The 19,748-nt window shown below is 43.5% G+C and overlaps 2 protein-coding genes across 2 annotated transcripts; both read right to left on the minus strand.

Moving 5' to 3' along the window:
• Window positions 1-437: 437 nt before the first annotated feature.
• Window positions 438-1,432, minus strand: LOC123171131 (uncharacterized). The gene is made up of 3 exons (XM_044588762.1): window positions 1,068-1,432; window positions 908-981; window positions 438-814 (listed from the first exon to the last, which is right to left on the minus strand). Exons 1-3 carry the CDS (start codon window positions 1,430-1,432, stop codon window positions 663-665), a joined length of 591 nt encoding a protein of 196 aa, XP_044444697.1. The 3' UTR covers window positions 438-662.
• Window positions 1,433-16,375: 14,943 nt separating this feature from the next.
• LOC123165701 (protein DMP3) lies at window positions 16,376-17,484 on the minus strand. Its single transcript, XM_044583396.1, has one exon. The coding sequence runs from the start codon at window positions 17,256-17,258 to the stop codon at window positions 16,569-16,571; it is 690 nt and encodes a 229-aa protein (XP_044439331.1). The 5' UTR covers window positions 17,259-17,484; the 3' UTR covers window positions 16,376-16,568.
• Between the last annotated feature and the right edge of the window lie 2,264 nt (window positions 17,485-19,748).

Consider the following 19,748-nt stretch of genomic DNA (forward strand, 5'->3'; position numbering starts at 1 on the left):
TTCTCTAATCAGTTCAACAAATAATATTATCACTGGCCCACTGAAAGATTTATTTGGTTCATTTGCCCGTCTGAATATGTAGTGGCCATAGAATTGACATAGCACAGGTTGAGTGTTGTACTTCTATTAGCAAAGATCATATGTGGTTCATATTTTCATATGATTTGCTCGTCAGCTAGTAAGACATCGCCTAGGAAGATACAAGCAGCCAAAACATGTAGACAACACCAGATTTTAAAATACCCTTCCCATCGGAGCTCCTTCAGTTTAGAGGATCTAAGGTATAGGTAATAGATCTCACCTGAATCAACAAGATGAGTACCTCTGAATGGAACAGATGGTGTACTACTCGATGGGGGTTGTGAGCTGATTGTAGTTCTATTGCTTCAGAGTTGTGAATATGCAGGTTGCACTATCCATACATACCTATTAGTTATTCATCAAAAAATCAGTGGACTTCATAAAATAGTTGAAATAATGCCACAATCCAATTTCATGGTCCTTGTATATGAGAGTGAACTTGTACAGTCTGTTACAGTATAAGAAATCACATACCTTGCCGTGATATTTGAAGGCAAGCCTACATGAAACACCAACATCAATAGTAGTCAGACAGTGTGCACAGCCGACTGCTGCTTCGTTCAGCCATGGCAGCACACACTCTACCCGCGACACCATGCCCCAAGGCATAAGCATGCTACCATTGTCAATTGGAGGACGGGGCAGCGACCTGCTGGCGCTGAGTAACGATTGTCGCCCGCATACCCTAGCGGGAGGCGATGTTCGTCGCCAGAGGACGAGAGGTTTAGCCCACCTGCAAGTTAACAAATCCAACAGCGATCAATCCGTCCCAACCTACTGACAACGAATCCACCTTGAAAGACAGAGCAACCAGATCGAATCTCACGAGCGCTCACTCCACCAAGACGCATCCAGTGAATCCACAGGCAGGACGGATCGACGGCACCGTACCTTTCCTCTCTGTTCATCGACCCACCCGCCACCGTCAGCCTCGCGACAGAGCATAGCGCTGCAAAGAGAGGAGGAGACAGGTCCTGGGATCTCACCTTCGGCAGGCGACGTCGGCGGCGGCGGCAACCCCGACGAAGATCTCCCTGGGGTCATGCCCCTCTCGGAACTCGACGGCGGCCGTGGCGAACCTCTGCCGCGGTGTCCCGACGGCGACCTGGAGGTCCACAATGAAGGTGGCGGCGGCTCCTCCAGGACCTCGGCGGCAGCAAAGGGATCTGCGATGGCGGCTAGGGCGTGGTTTCCGTCGACGTAGCGAATAGATCGGCGACGGCGAAGGGATCGGCGGCGGCGATGGCGGCTGGGGCGTGGGTTCTCCTAATCTCGTCCTCGTAGCGAGACTGCCCTCGATCGTCAGTTTTTTTTTCTTTTTGCACGACGGGGCCTTGCATCCCTGGTTCATCCGTTTTTTCTTTCTTCCCACAGCTTATTTCCTCCGTTTTTTTTCTCGTGCCAGGGGCCTCGCTACGTGGTTTTCGCTGGGTTTTTTTTCTTGCTACGAGATCGCTACCTCAGGGGATCGTTACTTCGGAGGTGAAGGAGGACGGAAAAAAACCGACGAAGGTGGGACGAAAAAAAACCATGATAGGTGGGACGAAAATAAACCCGGAACGGAGACTACCAACTGAGACATTAGGAGTAGAGATGCTCTACAGATGTCTCCGATGGTGTTTGTTGAGTTGGCATAGATCGAGATTAGGATTTGTTACTCCGATTGTCGGAGAGGTATCTCTAAGCCCTCTCGGTAATGCACATCACTATAAGCCTTGCAAGCAATGTGACTAATGAGTTAGTTACGGGATGTTGCATTACGGAACGAATAAAGAGACTTGCCAATAACGAGATTGAACTAGGTATTGAGATACCGACAATCAAATCTCGGGCAAGTAACATACCGATGACAAAGGGAACAACATATGTTGTTATGCGGTTTGACCGATAAAGATCTTCGTAGAATATGTGGGAGCCAATATGAGCATCCAGATTCCGCTATTGGTTATTGACCGGAGATGAGTCTCGGTCATGTCTACATAGTTTTCGAACCCGTAGGGTCCACACGCTTAACGTCCGATGACGATCGGTATTATGAGTGTATGTGTTTTGATGTACCGAAGGTAGTTCGGAGTCCCGGATGAGATCACAGACATGACGAGGAGTCTCGAAATGATCGAGACATGAAGATTGATATATTGAAAGGTTATATTCGGACACCGGAATAGTTCTGAAGTGTATCGGGTATTTTCCGGAGTACCGGGGGTTACCGGAACCCCCCGGGGGGTTATTGGGCGTCATGGGCCTAGTAGTGGAAGTGAAGAGGAAGGCCAAGAGGTGGCGCACGCCACCCCTAGCCCAAACCGAATTGGACTAGGGGGCCAGGCCCCCTTTCCTTCTCTCCTCCCTCTCCTTCCCCCTTCTCCTAGTTGGAATAGGAAAGAGGGGGGCGAATCCTACTTAGAGTAGGATTGCCCCCCTTGGCGCGCCTCCTCCCCTTGGCCGGCCTCCTCCTCCCTCCCCCCTTTATATACGTGGGAGGGGAACACCCCAAAGGCACACAAAAGTTTTTCTTAACCGTGTGCGGTGCCCCCCTCCACAGAAACACACCTCGGTCATATCGTTGCAGTGCTTAGGCGAAGCCCTGCGCCGGTAACTTCATCATTGGCATCACCACACCGTCGTGCTGATGAAACTCTCCCTCGGCCTCATTTGGATCAAGAGTTCGAGGGACGTCATCGAGCTGTATGTGTGCAGATTGTGGAGGTGTCGTGCGTTCGGTACTTGATCGGTTGGATCGCGAAGACGTTCAACTACATCAACCGCGTTACTTAACGCTTCCGCTTTCGGTCTACGAGGGTACGTGGACACACTCCCCCGCTCGTTGCTATGCATCACATAGATAGATCTTGCGTAATCGTAGGTAATTTTTTTGAAATAATGTGTTCCCCAACAATGTCAATATAGGTCGACTTACTTATCCAACATTCTCCTAATCTTCAAGCCTCTAGCATTGCCTTGATTTGCTCAAGCTTGTCCTTGCTACCATGGCCAGCATTGAGCAGCTCAACAACAACTGTCTCTAGCTCTTTCTTCTCTTGTGTAAGTAGATCCATGTTCACCTTGATACCATGCATGTCCTTTCTGGTGTTTTGAATTATTTCTGTCTGGGACTTAAGGATACACTTTTGCTCCTTTGCTAGCCTAGACTTCTCCATCTTCACCTCCATCTTTAGCTCTTCCTTTTTCTTCTCAAATTTCTCGACATCCATTGCTTTCTGGTAGTCCACCTTGCCAACACCGTCCTCCTAGTCAAACATCTTGGTAACACCACCCCCATCTTTTGATACTCACTAGAGAGATGATCCTTCTCCTTCTTCAGCTTGGATAACTCCTTATCACATGCAAGCTTGTCTTTAGTAAAAGATTTGGAGACCAGTTCGCCCTTCTGCAAAAGGACTACGTCTGGTTGGAGGGGTTGTGATTTAACACATAAGATAAACTCTCTTCGCCTTCTCCTCGACAATTGATTCGTCAATAAATGTCGATTACTCATGGTAGATGCTCAAGGTGATCTCCGAACCTTTACAAACTTCTTCTTCAGGAACCACAATGACTCTTGGTCTCTCAAGAAACTTGACACCTAACCATGTAGAGAGTTCGTAGCTCTCAAGAGTAATTGGTGGAGCGTACTAGACTTAGATACGAGTGATGCTAAACGACTATCTAAATTTTCGGCTCTGGGGTTTTCTCTCGGTGGATTTTATACTCAAATCACTCTCGAGAGAGGGTTGCTCACACAATTGTCTCAGAATCAAACGGAGCAGCCAACGGACAACGTTGGAGCGGGGTGGCTATTTTTACCCGCAACCTTCCCGGATGGGAAATGACCATTTTGGACACTCGGTCCAACCAATGGCCAATCGACATGTTCTCAACAGTCGTATTTTGAGAACAATGATAACATTACTTGAGGTACAAGTAATGCTAACTCTTCGGCCCGAATTAAATCTCTCACAAGAAGAAAATCGTTTCTCGTTAGCGAGTATTTATTCCGAACACAAAGAGATTTCTCTCTCAACTCACATAGGATTTGGGTTTAGCATCAGGGAATCAAAGCTTCGAACACTATACACCTCTTAATAGTATGGTCGTCCTATGAGTCAATAAAGAGAAAGAAGAAGAACAAAATAAATGCTCTGTTTTCACTTCGTCTTCAACTTCTCTGTTGCAGTTAATTTCTTTGGACAAACACCGAACCAATTGCTTTGCTCAACATTTTTGGGGGGTCACTCACGACAGGCATAGTCTTCGTTGATAATTGATAACCCACAAGTATAGGGAATCGCAACAGTTTTCGAGGGTAGAGTATCCAACCCAAATTTATTGATTCGACACAAGGGGAGCCAAAGAATATTCTCAAGTATTAGCAGTTGAGTTGTCAATTCAACCACACCTGGATAACTTAATATCTGCAGCAAAGTATTTAGTAGCAAAGTAGTATGAAAGTAACAGTAACGGTAGCAAAAGTAATATTTTTGGGTTTTGTAGTGATTGTAACAGTAGCAACGGTAAAGTAAATAAGCAAAGAACAATATGTGAAAAGCTCGTAGGCATTTGATCGGTGATAGAGAATTATGCTGGATGCGGTTCATCATGTAACAGTCATAACATAGGGTGACACAGAACTAGCTCCAATTCATCAATGTAATGTAGGCATGTATTCCGAGTATAGTCATACATGCTTATGGAAAAGAACTTGCATGACATCTTTTGTCCTACCCTCCCGTGGCAACGGGGTCCTAATGGAAACTAAGGGATATTAAGGCCTCCTTTTAATAAAGTACCGGAACAAAGCATTAACACGTAGTGAATACATGAACTCCTCAAACTACGGTCATCACCGGGAGTGGTCCCGATTATTGTCACTTCGGGGTTGCCGGATCATAACACATAGTAGGTGACTATAGACTTGCAAGATAGGATCAAGAACTCACATATATTCATGAAAACATAATTGGTTCAGATATGAAATCATGGCACTCGGGCCCTAGTGACAAGCATTAAGCATAGCAAAGTCATAGCAACATTAATCTCTGAACATAGTGGATACTAGGGATCAAACCCTAACAAAACTAACTCGATTACATGATAAATCTCATCCAACCCATCACCGTCCAGCAAGCCTACGATGGAATTACTCATGCACGACGGTGAGCATCATGAAATTGGTGATGGAGGATGGTTGATGATGACGACGGCGACGGTTTCCCCTCTCCGGAGCCCCAAACGGACTCCAGATCAGCCCTCCCAAGAGGTTTTAGGGCTTGGCGGCGGCTCCGTATCATAAAACGCGATGAATCTTTCTCTTTGATTTTTTTCTCCCCGAACACGAATACATGGAGTTGGAGTTGGGGTCGGTGGAGCATCAGGGGGCCCCCGAGGCAGGGGGCGCGCCCAGGGGGGCAGGCGCGCCCCCACCCTCGTGGACAGGTGGAGGCCCCCCTGACGTGGATTCTTCTTCCAGTATTTTTATTATTTACCAAAAATAAGTTCCGTGGAGTTTCAGGTCATTCCGAGAACTTTTGTTTCTGCACATAAATAACACCATGGCAATTCTGCTGAAAACAGCGTCAATCCGGGTTAGTTCCATTCAAATCATGCAATTTAGAGTCCAAAACAAGGGCAAAAGTGTTTGGAAAAGTAGATATGACGGAGACGTATCAACTCCCCCAAGCTTAAACCTTTGCTTGTCCTCAAGCAATTCAGTTGATAAACTGAAAGTGATAAAGAAAAACTTTTACAAACTCTGTTTGCTCTTGTTGTTGTAAATATGTAAAGCCAGCATTCAAGTTTTCAGCAAAGATTATGACTAACCACATTCACAATAACTCTTAGGTCTCATGTTTACTCATATCAATGGCATAATCAACTAGCGAGCAATAATAATAGATCTCGGATGGCAACACTTTCTCAAAACAATCATAATATGATATAACAGGATGGTATCTCGCTAGCCCTTTCTGAGACCGCAAAACATAAATGCAGAGCACCTTTAAAGATCAAGGACTGACTAGACATTGTAATTCATGGCAAAAGAGATCCAATCATAGTCATACCCAATATAAATTAATAATAATGGATGCAAATGACAGCAGTGCTCTCCAGCTGGTGCTTTTTAATAAGAGGGTGATGACTCGACATAAAAGTAAATAGATAGGCCCTTTGCAGAGGGAAGCAGGGATTTGTAGAGGTGCCAGAGCTCGATTTTGAAATAGAGATAAATAGTATTTTGAGCGGCATACTTTCATTGTCAACATAACAACCAAGAGATGGCGATATCTTCCATGCTACACACATTATAGGCGGTTCCCAAACAGAATGGTAAAGTTTATACTCCTCCTCCACCAACAAGCATCAATCCATGGCTTGCTCGAAACAACGAGTGCCTCCAACTAACAACAGTCCCGGGGGAGTTTTGTTTGCAATTATTTTGATTTGATTTGCATAAAGCATGGGACTGGACATCTCGATGACCAGCCATTTTCTCATGAGTGAGGAGCGGAGTCCACTCCTCTTGAGAATAACCCGCCTAGCATGGAAGATACGGACAGCCCTAGTTGATACATGAGCTATTCGAGCATACAAAACAGAATTTCATTTGAAGGTTTAGAGTTTGGCACATACAAATTTACTTGGAACGGCAGGTAGATACCGCATATAGGAAGGTATAGTGGACTCATATGGCATAACTTTGGGGTTTAAGGGATTGGATGCACAAGCAGTATTCCCGCTTAGTACAAGTGAAGGCTAGCAAAAGACTGGGAAGCGACCAACTAGAGAGCGACAACAGTCATGAACATGCATTAAAATTAATAAACATTGAGTACAAGCATGAGTAGGATATAATCCACCATGAACATAAATATCGTGAAGGCTATGTTGCTTTGTTTCAACTACATGTATGAACATGTGCCAAGTCGAGTCACTTAAATCATTCAAAGGAGGATACCACCCCACTATACCACATCACAACCATTTTAATAGCATGTTGGCACGCAAGGTAAACCATTATAACTCATAGCTAATCAAGCATGGCACGAGCAACTATAATCTCTAATTGTCATTGCAAACATGTTTATTCATAATAGGCTGAATCAGGAACGATGAACTAATCATATTTACAAAAACAAGAGAGGTCGAGTTCATACCAGCTTCTCTCATCTCAATCAGTCCATCATATATCGTCATAATTGCCTTTCACTTGCACGACCGAACGATGTGAAAATAATAAGAGTGCACGTGCATTGGACTAAGCTGGAATCTGCGAGCATTCAATAAACAGGAGAAGACAAAGCAATATGTGCTCTTGGTTAAATCAACAATAATGCATATAAGAGCCACTTCAACAATTTAATTATGGTCTTCTCCTATCGACCCCCAAAGAAAAGAAAAGAAATAAAACTATTTACACGGGAAAGCTCCCAGCAAGCAAAAGAAGAACGGGAAATATTTTTGGGTTTTCTTTTTAATTATTACTACTACAGCAAGAAAAGTAAACTTAACTAAAAGCTACACTAATTTTTTTTGTTTTTCTTAAGGTCTATCAAACACACAAGAAGAAAGCAGGAAGAAGAAAATAAACTAGCATGGATAATACAGTGAAAAAGTATGAGCACCGACATCTAGCAATGAGTGTGTGGACATAAATGTAATGTCGGTGGGAAATACGTACTCCCCCAAGCTTAGGCTTTTGGCCTAAGTTGGTTTATTGCCACGGATGGCCTGGCGGATATCCATAGTTGTAGCTGGGGTCGTACTGAGATGAAGAAGAATCTGATTGCCACTGGTTGGCAATCATCTCCGGATCCCACTGGTAATTAGACTGTCGTGGAGGTTCAAATTGTGGTTCCGGCTCCGGCTCTGTGGCTGATGTAGGGTTTCGGTAGGTGTGAATGGCCGCCAGCGGAACGAGATACGGACCTGCAGATAAATCAAACAAGGAAGGAGCAGGCAAGGTAATAGTCTCAGGGTGATGTTTATCAAAGAACAATTTGTATTTAAGCGCCCCTTCCCTATTCTTAACAATAAAGTCATGTGTTACCATACTCTTATAATCTAAATAAACAGTGGGCGACAATTTTTCTTCTTTTTCATAGTGCCTAATGGGTGCTAAGATGTGCAGCTAGGCGTGAGGCATAGATACCTCCAAAGATGGGACCCTTTGTACGGTTCAGACTTAACCGTTTGGCAATAATACCACCCATACTAACAGTATTATCACAGAATAAACCATGGAACAAAATAATAATATCAGGAACACTAAGGTTTCCACAGTTTCCGCGACCAATTAAGCAACGACTAGCAAATATGGCAAAGTAGCATAAAACAGGAAAATGTATGCTAGTGATTCTTACATCGGAGACCTTCCTAGTTTCCCCTACAGTAATAGTGTCAATAAACCCGTCCACATCTTTACGATGTGGTTCTTCTAAGCTACCCTCGAAAGGTATTTTGCAAACCTTGCAAAATTTATCTAGTGACATCTTCTTAACCACATCATATAAATGAAACTCTACTGAAGGAGTTGATTCCTTAGGATAATAGTAGAAGTTTTGCACAAAAGTATTGGTGAGTAAGAGATACTGTTCGCGTTGGTCGCGGAGGAAGTCGGTGAGGCCTGCATTCTCAGCCAATTCATAAATATCATCATAAATCCTGGCTGCTCTCAAGAAATCATCGAAAGGCCATTCACACGGTCGGACCTCCGCGGTGCGAGGCAAATTATATTTGGGCCTCTCTGCTTCTTCTCTTTGCTTTTCCTTCGAGCTTCGGCTCGATGAGCCCCTCAAAAATCTCTTCATTATTTTCTGAAAAATTCTGAAATTTTTAGTAACTTCAAATAAAAGTGAACCAAGCTCAACAAAATTGATAGCAACTACTCCTACAAGTGCCTAGAGCCTATATCATGCATTAGAACTACTTGGAACCATATAAATTTGACATGCAAGCTCAAGAACATGGTCACCTAGGCAGCACAAATTTGCAATGAATAAAGCACTAGAACAAAAACTAATTGGACCATTGGAGGAGTCACATACCAAGGAACAATCTCCCAAAGCAGTTTTGTGAGAGGTGCTTTGAGCAAGGAGATCGAAAATCGCAGCAAAATGAGCTAGAACTCGTGCTTGAGCTGGATGGTGATTTTTTTGGGAGGAAGAAGAAGTGTGTGGGTGCAGGAATAAGTGGAGGGGAGCCACCATGGGCCCACAAGGCAGGGGGCGCACCCTCTGGGGTGGGCGCGCCCTGGACCCTTGTGGCCAGGTGTTTGCTCCCCCTGCTGTGTTCTCAGTGCCAGATATTCTCAAATATTCCAGAAAAAAATCATATTAAATTGGCAGGGCATTTGGAGAACTTTTATTTTCGGGGTATTTTTATATTGCACGGATAATTCAGAAAACTGACAGAAAAATACTATTTTTACTTTATTTCAACTAAATAACAGAAAGTAAAAGGAGGGTACAAAAGGTTGTGCCTTCTAGTTTCATCCATCTCATGCTCATCAAAAGGAATCCACTAACAAGGTTGATCAAGCCTTGTTAACAAACTCATTCCGAATAACATGGAACCGGAGAAATTTCGAATGACACTATGTTACCTCAACGGGGATATGCACATCCCCAATAATAAGAATATCATATTTCTTCTTGACAGTAGGTAGAGGAAATTCAAAACCTCCAAAAATGATTGATGGAATTTTTCCAATAGAATTTATACTATGGACTTGAGGTTGTTTCCTCAGAATGTGTACCGTATGCTCATTGCCATTAACATGAAAAGTGACATTGCGTTTGTTGCAGTCAATAACAGCCCCTGCAGTGTTCAAAAAGGGTCTTCCAAGAATAATAGACATACTATCATCCTCGGGAATATCAAGAATAACAAAGTCCGTTAAAATAGTAACGTTTGCAACCACAACAGGCACACCCTCACAAATACCGACAAGTATAGCAGTTGATTTATCAGCCATTTGCAAAGATATTTCAGTAGGTGTCAACTTATTCAAATCAAGTCTACGATATAAAGAGAGAGGCATAACACTAACACCGGCTCCAAGATCACATAAAGCAGTTTTAACATAGTTTCTTTTAATGGAGCATGGTATAGTGGGTACTCCTGGATCTCCAAGTTTCTTAGGTATTCCACCCTTAAAAGTATAATTAGCAAGCATGGTGGAAATTTCAGCTTCTGGTATCTTTCTTTTATTAGTGACAATTTCTTTCATATACTTAGCATAAGGATTCATTTTGAGCATATCAGTTAATCGCATGCGCAAAAAGATAGGTCTAATCATTTCAGCAAAGCGCTCAAAATCCTCATCATCCTTTTTCTTGGATGGTTTGGGAGGAAAAGGCATGGGTTTCTGAACCCATGGTTTTCTTACCGTGCTTCCTAGCGACAAAGTCTCTTTTATCATAACGTTGATTCTTTGATTATGGGTTATCAAGATCAACAGCAGGTTCAATTTCTACATCATTATCATTGCTAGGTTGAGCATCATCATGAACATTATCATTAATATTATCACTAGGTTCATGTTCATTACCGGATTGTGTTTCAGCATCAGAGATAGAAATATCATTTGGATTCTCAGGTGGTTCAGCAATAGGTTCACTAGAAGTATGCAAAGTCCTATCATTTTTCTTTTTCTTCCTTTTAGAAGGACTAGGTGCATCAATATTATTTCTCTGAGAATCTTGCTCAATTCTCTTAGGGTGGCCTTCAGGATACAAAGGTTCCTGAGTCATTTTACCAGTTCTAGTAGCCATTCTAACATCATAATCATTATTCTTACTATTTAATTCATTGAGCAAATCATTTTGAGCTTTAAGTACTTGTTCTACTTGAGTGGTAACCATAGAAGCATGTTTACTAATGAGTTTAAGTTCACCTTTAACTCTAGACATATAATCACCCAAGTATTCAAGCGTATCGGAATTGTATTTCAATTGTATACCAAAATAAGCATTGAAGTTTTCTTGTTTGACAATAAAATTGTCAAACTCTTCTAAGCATTGTCTAGCAGACTTATAGTGAGAAATATCACCTTCATCAAATCTATAGAGAGAATTTACCTTTACTACCTGTGTCGGGTTATCAAGACCATGAGTTTCTTCGATAGGTAATGGATTAAGATCAGATATTTCTTCAACAGGCGGTAAATTAAGACCATGTATTTCTTCAATAGGAGGTAAATTCTTAACATCTTCAGCTTTAATACCTTTTTCTTTCATAGATTTCTTTGCCTCTTGCATATCTTCAGGACTGAGAAATAGAACCCCCCTTTTCTTCGGAGTTGGTTTAGGAATAGGCTCAGGAATTGGCTCAGGAAGTGTCCAATTATTTTCATTGGTCAACATATTATTCAATAAAATTTCAGCTTCATCCGGTGTTCTTTCCCTAAAAACAGAACCAGCACAACTATCCAGGTAATCTCTGGAAGCATCAGTTAGTCCATTATAAAAGATATCAAGTATTTCATTTTTCTTAAGAGGATGATCAGGCAAAGCATTAAGTAATTGAAGAAGCCTCCCCCAAGCTTGTGGGAGACTCTCTTCTTCACTTTGCACAAAATTATATATGTCCCTTAAAGCAGCTTGTTTCTTATGAGCAGGGAAATATTTAGCAGAGAAGTAATAAATCATATCCTGGGGACTACGCACACAACCAGGATCAAGAGAATTAAACCATATCTTGGCATCACCCTTTAATGAGAACGGAAATATTTTAAGGATATAAAGGTAGCGGGTTCTCTCATCATTAGTGAACAAGGTGGCTATATCATTTAATTTAGTAAGATGTGCCACAACAGTTTTAGATTCATAGCCATAAAAAGGATCAGATTCAACCAAAGTAATTATATCAGGATCAACAGAGAATTCATAATCCTTATCAGTAACACAGATAGGTGAAGTAGCAAATTTAGGGTCAGGTTTCATTCTAGCATTAAGAGATTGCTGCTTTCATTTAGCTAATAACTTCTTAAGATCACTTCTATCATTGCAAGCAAGAATGGCTCTAGCAGATTCTTCAACCAGAACATAACCCTCAGGTACAACAGGTAATTCATATTTATTAGGGGGAGAGACTTCATCATCACTATCTTCAATATTATCAGTTTCAATAATTTCATTCTCTCTAGCCCTAGCAAGTTGTTCATCAAGAAATTCACCAAGTGGCACAGTAGTATCAAGCATAGAAGTAGTTTCATCATAAGTATCATGCATAGCAGAAGTGGCATCATCAATAACATGCGACATATCAGAATTAATAGCAGAAGCAGGTTTAGGTGTCGCAAGCTTACTCAAAACAGAAGGTGAATCAAGTGCAGAGCTAGATGGCGGTTCCTTACCTCCCCTCGTAGTTGAGGGATAAATTTTTGTTTTTCCGTCTTTCAAGTTCTTCATAGTGACCAGCAGATATAAATCCCAAGTGACTCAAAGAATAGAGCTATGCTCCCCGGCAACGGCGCCAGAAAATAGTCTTGATAACCCACAAGTATAGGGGATCGCAACAGTTTTCGAGGGTAGAGTATTCAACCCAAATTTATTGATTCGACACAAGGGGAGCCAAAGAATATTCTCAAGTATTAGCAGTTGAGTTGTCAATTCAACCACACCTGGATAACTTAATATCTGCAGCAAAGTATTTAGTAGCAAAGTAGTATGGAAGTAACAGTAACGGTAGCAAAAGTAATATTTTTGGGTTTTGTAGTGATTGTAACAGTAGCAACGGTAAAGTAAATAAGCGAAGAACAATATGTGAAAAGCTCGTAGGCATTTGATCGGTGATAGAGAATTATGCCGGATGCGGTTCATCATGTAACATTCATAACATAGGGTGACACAGAACTAGCTCCAATTCATCAATGTAATGTAGGCATGTATTCCGAGTATAGTCATACATGCTTATGGAAAAGAACTTGCATGAAATCTTTTGTCCTACCCTCCCGTGGCAGCGGGGTCCTAATGGAAACTAAGGGATATTAAGGCCTCCTTTTAATAGAGTACCGGAACAAAGCATTAACACATAGTGAATACATGAACTCCTCAAACTACGGTCATCACCGGGAGTGGTCCCGATTATTGTCACTTCGGGGTTGCCGGATCATAACACATAGTAGGTGACTATAGACTTGCAAGATAGGATCAAGAACTCACATATATTCATGAAAACATAATAGGTTCAGATCTGAAATCATGGCACTCGGGCCCTAGTGACAAGCATTAAGCATAGCAACATCAATCTCAGAACATAGTGGATACTAGGGATCAAACCCTAACAAAACTAACTCGATTACATGATAAATCTCATCCAACCCATCACTGTCTAGCAAGCCTACGATGGAATTACTCACGCACGGCGGTGAGCATCATGAAATTGGTGATGGAGGATGGTTGATGATGACGACGACGACGGATTCCCCTCTCCGGAGCCCCGAACGGACTCCAGATCAGCCCTCCCGAGAGGTTTTAGGGCTTGGCGGCGGCTCCGTATCGTAAAACGCGATGAATCTTTCTCTCTGATTTTTTTCTCCCCGAACACGAATATATGGAGTTGGAGTTAAGGTCGGTGGAGCGTCAGGGGGCCCACGAGGCAGGGGGGCGCGCCCCCACCCTCGTGGACAGGTGGAGGCCCCCCTGACGTGGATTCTTCTTCCAGTATTTTTATTATTTTCCAAAAATAAGTTCCGTGGAGTTTCAGGTCATTCCGAGAACTTTTGTTTCTGCACATAAATAACACCATGGCAATTCTGCTAAAAATAGCGTCAGTCCTTCCATTCAAATCATGCAAGTTAGAGTCCAAAACAAGGGCAAAAGTGTTTGGAAAAGTAGATACGACGGAGACGTATCAATAATCCTCGCTGCCACACAGGAGATTATCTTCGGAGTTTGTACCAAACTTCTCATGACTTCAGGGACCTGTTACCCTATGTGCACTAGCAAACACATCAGTCCTTTAGTGTTTATGACAACAATCTCACACAAGGAGGCAAATTATTGCACCAACACTATGGTTTGAAAAATGAAAAGCTGTTGTTGGTAATTATGAAATGCTATAGTTTGACAAATGAAAAGCTATAGTTGAGAAATGTAAAACTACAGTTTGACATATGAAATGCTACAATTTGAGAAATGAAAAGCTGCAATGCATGCACATACCTTCTGCCTATCACTCATTAGTGTCCATGGGGTTGTGTTATCTATGCCTAGATCCTCCTTCAATGTGTTTAGAAATCACTTCCATGTGTCAGTATATTCCACTTCAACTATGGCAATTGCAATGGGAAAGATATAATCATTAGGATAAACTCCAAGAACAGTCAACATCACTCCACCATACTTGTTCTTAGTGAGACACCCATCAATGCATGTAATGGTCCCAATCTAGTAAATAAAACCTCTTGCATGCATATAAGGACATATAAAAGTTCTCAAACAGTCCATCCTTTGCATTCAGAAACATGATACTTTCAAGATTTGACCTTCTGATTTTAGTTGCGAAGTCCCATAGTAAATTGTTCTGTTCTAGTTCATCCCTATAATTTGCTTCAGTGCAAGCCTTCTTGCTCTTGCTAGCTTGCTTCTAGTAGGAAGCATATTGTAATCCAACTAAACAAGCCTGACAAAGTTTTTTAATGACATCTACTCTGAATGTCTCCAAATGCTTGCCAACCAGATATCTTGTCGTGAATTGCTTCAGTGATCATTCTCTTGCACATGTATGTTGTCCCACATACTTCTTCACAACCCATGCTTTGGTCCTGCTATCAGGTGCAGCAAACAGGAACCAAGGACAATCTCCAACACAACATGCCCTTATCCTCCACCTATCATTTTTTGTACTGTATTTGCACTCTTTGTTTGATAATGTACTCTTGAATTGCTGCTATAAGTTCAATCATAGTCGAGAACACCATGCCTATGTGAAAATTCACATCTTTCATGTTCTCTAGCCTCCACTTTTTGAGTTTCACTTTCTTCTTCATTTTTTTCTTCCTTGAGCATCAGCTACTTCCACTTCCTCTGCTGAATCACTATCTTCAAGCTCTGAATCTTGCAGCTCTTGCAACTCATCGAATCATAGTCATTGTCCTTCTGCCATTTAGATCTCTTCTTTTTTCTGCTCAAATTTCTCATCTACCCATTCTTCATAGAGATCACCATCATATTTACCCACTTCATTGTCAGAGTCAACCCAGTCTGGATCCCATTCATTGTCATCACCATCACTTTCATTTTCATTGGATGTTTCTTCTTCTACCACAAGTTTTCTTCCGCTTCTTCGCAGCTGATGTCCAACACTTTGGGCCATTGGTGGGACACTACTACTCCCTTCATTGTTGTTGCCTGCATGACATTGGTTAAGTCTGCCTTTCTGAGCTTTAACCTTAAACCTAGGATAGCTCCTAATTCCAGTGTGAAAGCCATGAGACTTTGGGCTTAGTATAAAAGGGAGATCAGGTGTACCACTAACATGAATATCTTCAATTACATTGTCAAATGTCATATCTTTGTGGTCCATAAACAACTGAAAATACTGGAACTTTGGAACAAGTGCTGCCATGTGCAATGTGTCAGTGTCACAGTCCATAATCTGGAGTCCATCATCTAGAATCTTTCTAGGGAGCAACTAGTGTAAAATGATCTTTGGTTGGTCATTATATCCTAATTGCCACATAAAATCAGTGGCGAGAGAGGAGACAATGTATCTACTTCACAACCATCAAACAGAGCAACTTTGCCATCAACATATGTCTTCGATTTGCCAAATCCGCCAAAAAAATTCATCATAGTTTATTTCTACAATGGAAAGCTCCTCTTGTAGTCCTAGATTACAAGGATTCGGTCAAAATCTACCATGGATTCGGCCTAAATCGGAAAAAAGAGTAGCATCGAGGGTTAGGGTTACGGGCACTGACCATATCGTAGAGGAGGATCTCCATGTCGCCGCAGCACGAGTGCCATCCTAGCGGGGCCGCCGTCGGACAACTGCCTGCGATGACCGCCTCTTCTCACCGGAGCAGTGCCTTCGCCGTCGACCGCCCCTGTTTCGCCAGAGAGGGGTGGGGAGGAGGAAAGGACCACGACTGGAAAGGAATTAGGGTTCGAGGGTTCTTTTGCAGATATGTACGACAAGTCGTTATCCAGCCTGGGCCTCGAGTCCACGTGGCGGCGGTCAAAGTGCCACGCAAGCTGGTCAGCGGCGGTTGGATGGAATTAGGACCTCGGATGAACAACTTAAAAAGATTTAGGACCCAGGCATGCATTTTGAAAAAAATTAGGGCCGCATCGACACTAATAGTACCCAGATGCATTTTACTCATCTTTTGTGTGTAGAATCTATAGTCGGATCGTTTACATCCCACAGGCAAATAAGCAAGAAATCGAAATGATAGAATGATACAATGCTCTTAAGTTAGCAGGAGTACTACTGTAACCAGAGTAATTCTTGAGCTTTGTAATACGCGGGTAAGTTTAATTTATTCAGGTGCTGCTGCCAGCGGCGCCGTTGGTGACAGGGTAGCCGATGCCGTGCCGCCTGGTGGGGAACGCGACGAAGAGCAAGCTGCAGAGCACGCCGACGCCGAGCGGCACGATGTCCAGCACCTGCTCCGTCTCTCTCGCCGGCGACGGGCCGTAGAAGCACCGCACAACGTTCTTGTCTCTGGCCGCCACCACCCCGAATACGGCCACCGACAGCGCCGCGTGCACGGCGTCGATTGGCGCCAGCCTGTACCTGGACGTGTCCGGCGGCGTGGGCGCGCCGGGCGGGTAGTCGAGCAGCCAGAGGCCCCTGAGGGTGGCGACGCCGTAGTAGACGCGGCCGTCGGGGCCCTTGAGGGAGTCGGTGAAGGAGGCGAGGAGGCAGGAGAGCGCGAGGACGGCGAGGAGGATCCGCGTGAGCAGCGCCGTGGTGGCGTCGCAGGCGCCGTGGTTGGTGAAGGTCGGCGCGAGCAGCTGGAAAGCCAGCACCGTGCCCGTGGGGAGCAGGTTGGCCAGGCTCGCCGTCGACGTCAGCGCCTGGTACAGCGTCGATCGTGGCGGCGGCGGCGGCGGCGGCACCGGATCCACGGCTTCATGCTTTTCTTGCTGCTGATCCTGGAGCAGTAGCGATGCTGCCGCGGCATTCCTCTGCCTGACGGAAACGGCAGAGGCAGAAGGAGCAGCTGCCATGATCGATTATTGTGAGTGACTGGCTTGGATCTGGATGGATATTTGTAATCAAATGCACTAGCTAGCTAGCTAGAGATGCATGTGCGAGACGAAGGAACGTGCGTAGAAGATTCTTGATGGAGGAGTAGGCGTTTTGTGCGTGCTTGCGGGGTGGTGGTTTTCTATTGTGGGATGGCTGGTTCTTGCGTGTCTTCGAGTTTGCTTAGGCTGGCAGTGTCGACTAGGGAGGGTTGGGTACTTCGGTTTGTGGAAGGCGTCAAGGAATAGGCAACATGTCAACATGGATGGCGTCGCACTGCAAACGTAACGTAACTGCCTCATCCATCGAGGGAAGAAGGGAGGGGGAAGGCCTCGCTGTGCTGACACGGAACTGCCGGAATTTGCATGCTACGAGTACTTAGTTTCTCCACGGTGGAGCAAGCTAAGCGCACCACGCTAAATGATCAATCCCTGATCAGTTTGGGAGCTTCCATCTTAGGGACACTTTTGTCAAACGACTCGACGTGGTAAGTCGCCATTGGAGCAAAGATAAACCCCACACGCTGACGAATGATCATCATGCCCGGTTGATAATAAAGCACAAGGTTTCGCACTTTCACCTGAGTTTTATCGTAAAAACATCTACTTAGTCTTAAACTTCATAATCTAATTCTTCCAAAATCATACACCTACGTAAGTTAACGTAACCTTCCAACTAATCCACTCATCCCCCCTCCCGAATTTCAGGTGGGTGGGTCCGGTCCTCTCCCTAACGCCAATCAATTCTTTTTTATGGTAATACGTGTCTTATTTATATCATAAGGATCATAATACAAGTCACGTACATATCGACCTGGCAAAACTAAAAAGACAGTAGAACACTAGCCTATGCACAAAGGAACGCCGATGAGAAGTAAAATTACAAACAAGACCGAAGAATCATCTGAGCTTGACACCAATGCACGTCACCTGCCTCTCGCACCATCACAACAACCATCAAAGGAAAAAAAAAGACAGATCACCTCCACATCTGAGCTCGACGTGACTCCATCGCTGATATGCAGCTTTACGGACCTCCAAGGTGGCTCGCCAAAAGCGAAACCATAACCGTTGAACGAATCAGACCGGAGTAACACCCCGGACACGCCATCGAACTCCAGATCTGGCACCCCGATATGACTAAGATGTCGGAGGAGGAAACCATGCCTGTCATCCACGAACCACGAACCCAGCACACGATCCACCATCTTCTAGATGTCGCCGATTGATACGTCTCCAATGTATCTATAATTTTTGATTGTTTCATGCTATTATATTATCAATTTTGGATACTTTATATGCATTCTATGCTATTTTATATTCTTTTGGGACTAACCTATTAACCCAGTGCCCAGTGCCAGTTCCTGTTTTTTTTGCTTTTCAAAAAATCAGTACCAAACGCAGTCCAAACACGATGAAACTTTACGGTGATTTTTTCTGAATCAGAAGGGACCCTAGAAGATTCGGGAGGAGGCCATAAGACTTATGGGAGAGCCACGAGCTAGGGGGTAGGCGTGGCCCCTGAGGTCATGACTCCCACGCAACTTCGTTTGACCTAATTCCACGTCTATAAATTCCCAAACCAATAGAGTGCCACCCGAAACACTATTTCCGCCGACGCAAGATTCTGTTCTTCCGTGATCCCATCTGGAGGCCTTTTTCGGTACTCTGTCAGAGGGGGAATCGATCACGGAGGGCTTCTACTTCATCCTTGTTGCCTTCCGATGATGCGTGAGTAGTTCACCATAGACCTACGGGTCCATAGCTAGTAACTAGAAGACTTATTCTCTCTCTTTGATCTTCAATACCATGTTCTCCTTGATCTACTTGGAGTTCTATCAGATGTAATCTTCTTTTGCAGTGTGTTTGTTGGGATCCAATGAATTGTGGGTTTATGATCAGATTATTCATTGAAAGTAACTGAGTCTTTTCTGAACTTTATTATGCATGATTGTCATAGCTTTGTATTTCTCTCTGATCTATCCATTTGGCTTGGCAAACTAGACTGATTTATCTTCAATGGGGGAGGTGCTTTGTAATGGATTCAATCTTGCGGTGTCCTCACCCAGTGACAGAAGGGGTAGTGAGGCACGTATTGCATTATTGCTATTAAGGGTAAACCGACGGGGTTTATTCATATTGCTTGAGTTTATTCTGTCTACATCATGTCATCTTGCTTAAGACATTACTCTGTTTTTCATGAACTAAATACCATAGGTGGATGCTGGATAACGGTCGATTGGTGGAGTAATAGTAGTAGATGCAGGCAGGAGTCGGTCTACTTGTCACAAATGTGATGCCTATATACATGATCATTGCCATGAATATGTCATAACTATGCGTTTTTCTATGAATTGTCCAACCGTAATTTGCCTACCCACCGTATGCTATTGTTTCGAGAGGGAAGTCTCCAGTGAAAACTATGGTCCCCCGGTCTACTTAATCATATTATAAAAACCAAAAATACCCTGC

Source organism: Triticum aestivum, chromosome 7D, assembly GCF_018294505.1.
Source record: "Triticum aestivum cultivar Chinese Spring chromosome 7D, IWGSC CS RefSeq v2.1, whole genome shotgun sequence".
NCBI lineage: Eukaryota > Viridiplantae > Streptophyta > Magnoliopsida > Poales > Poaceae > Triticum > Triticum aestivum.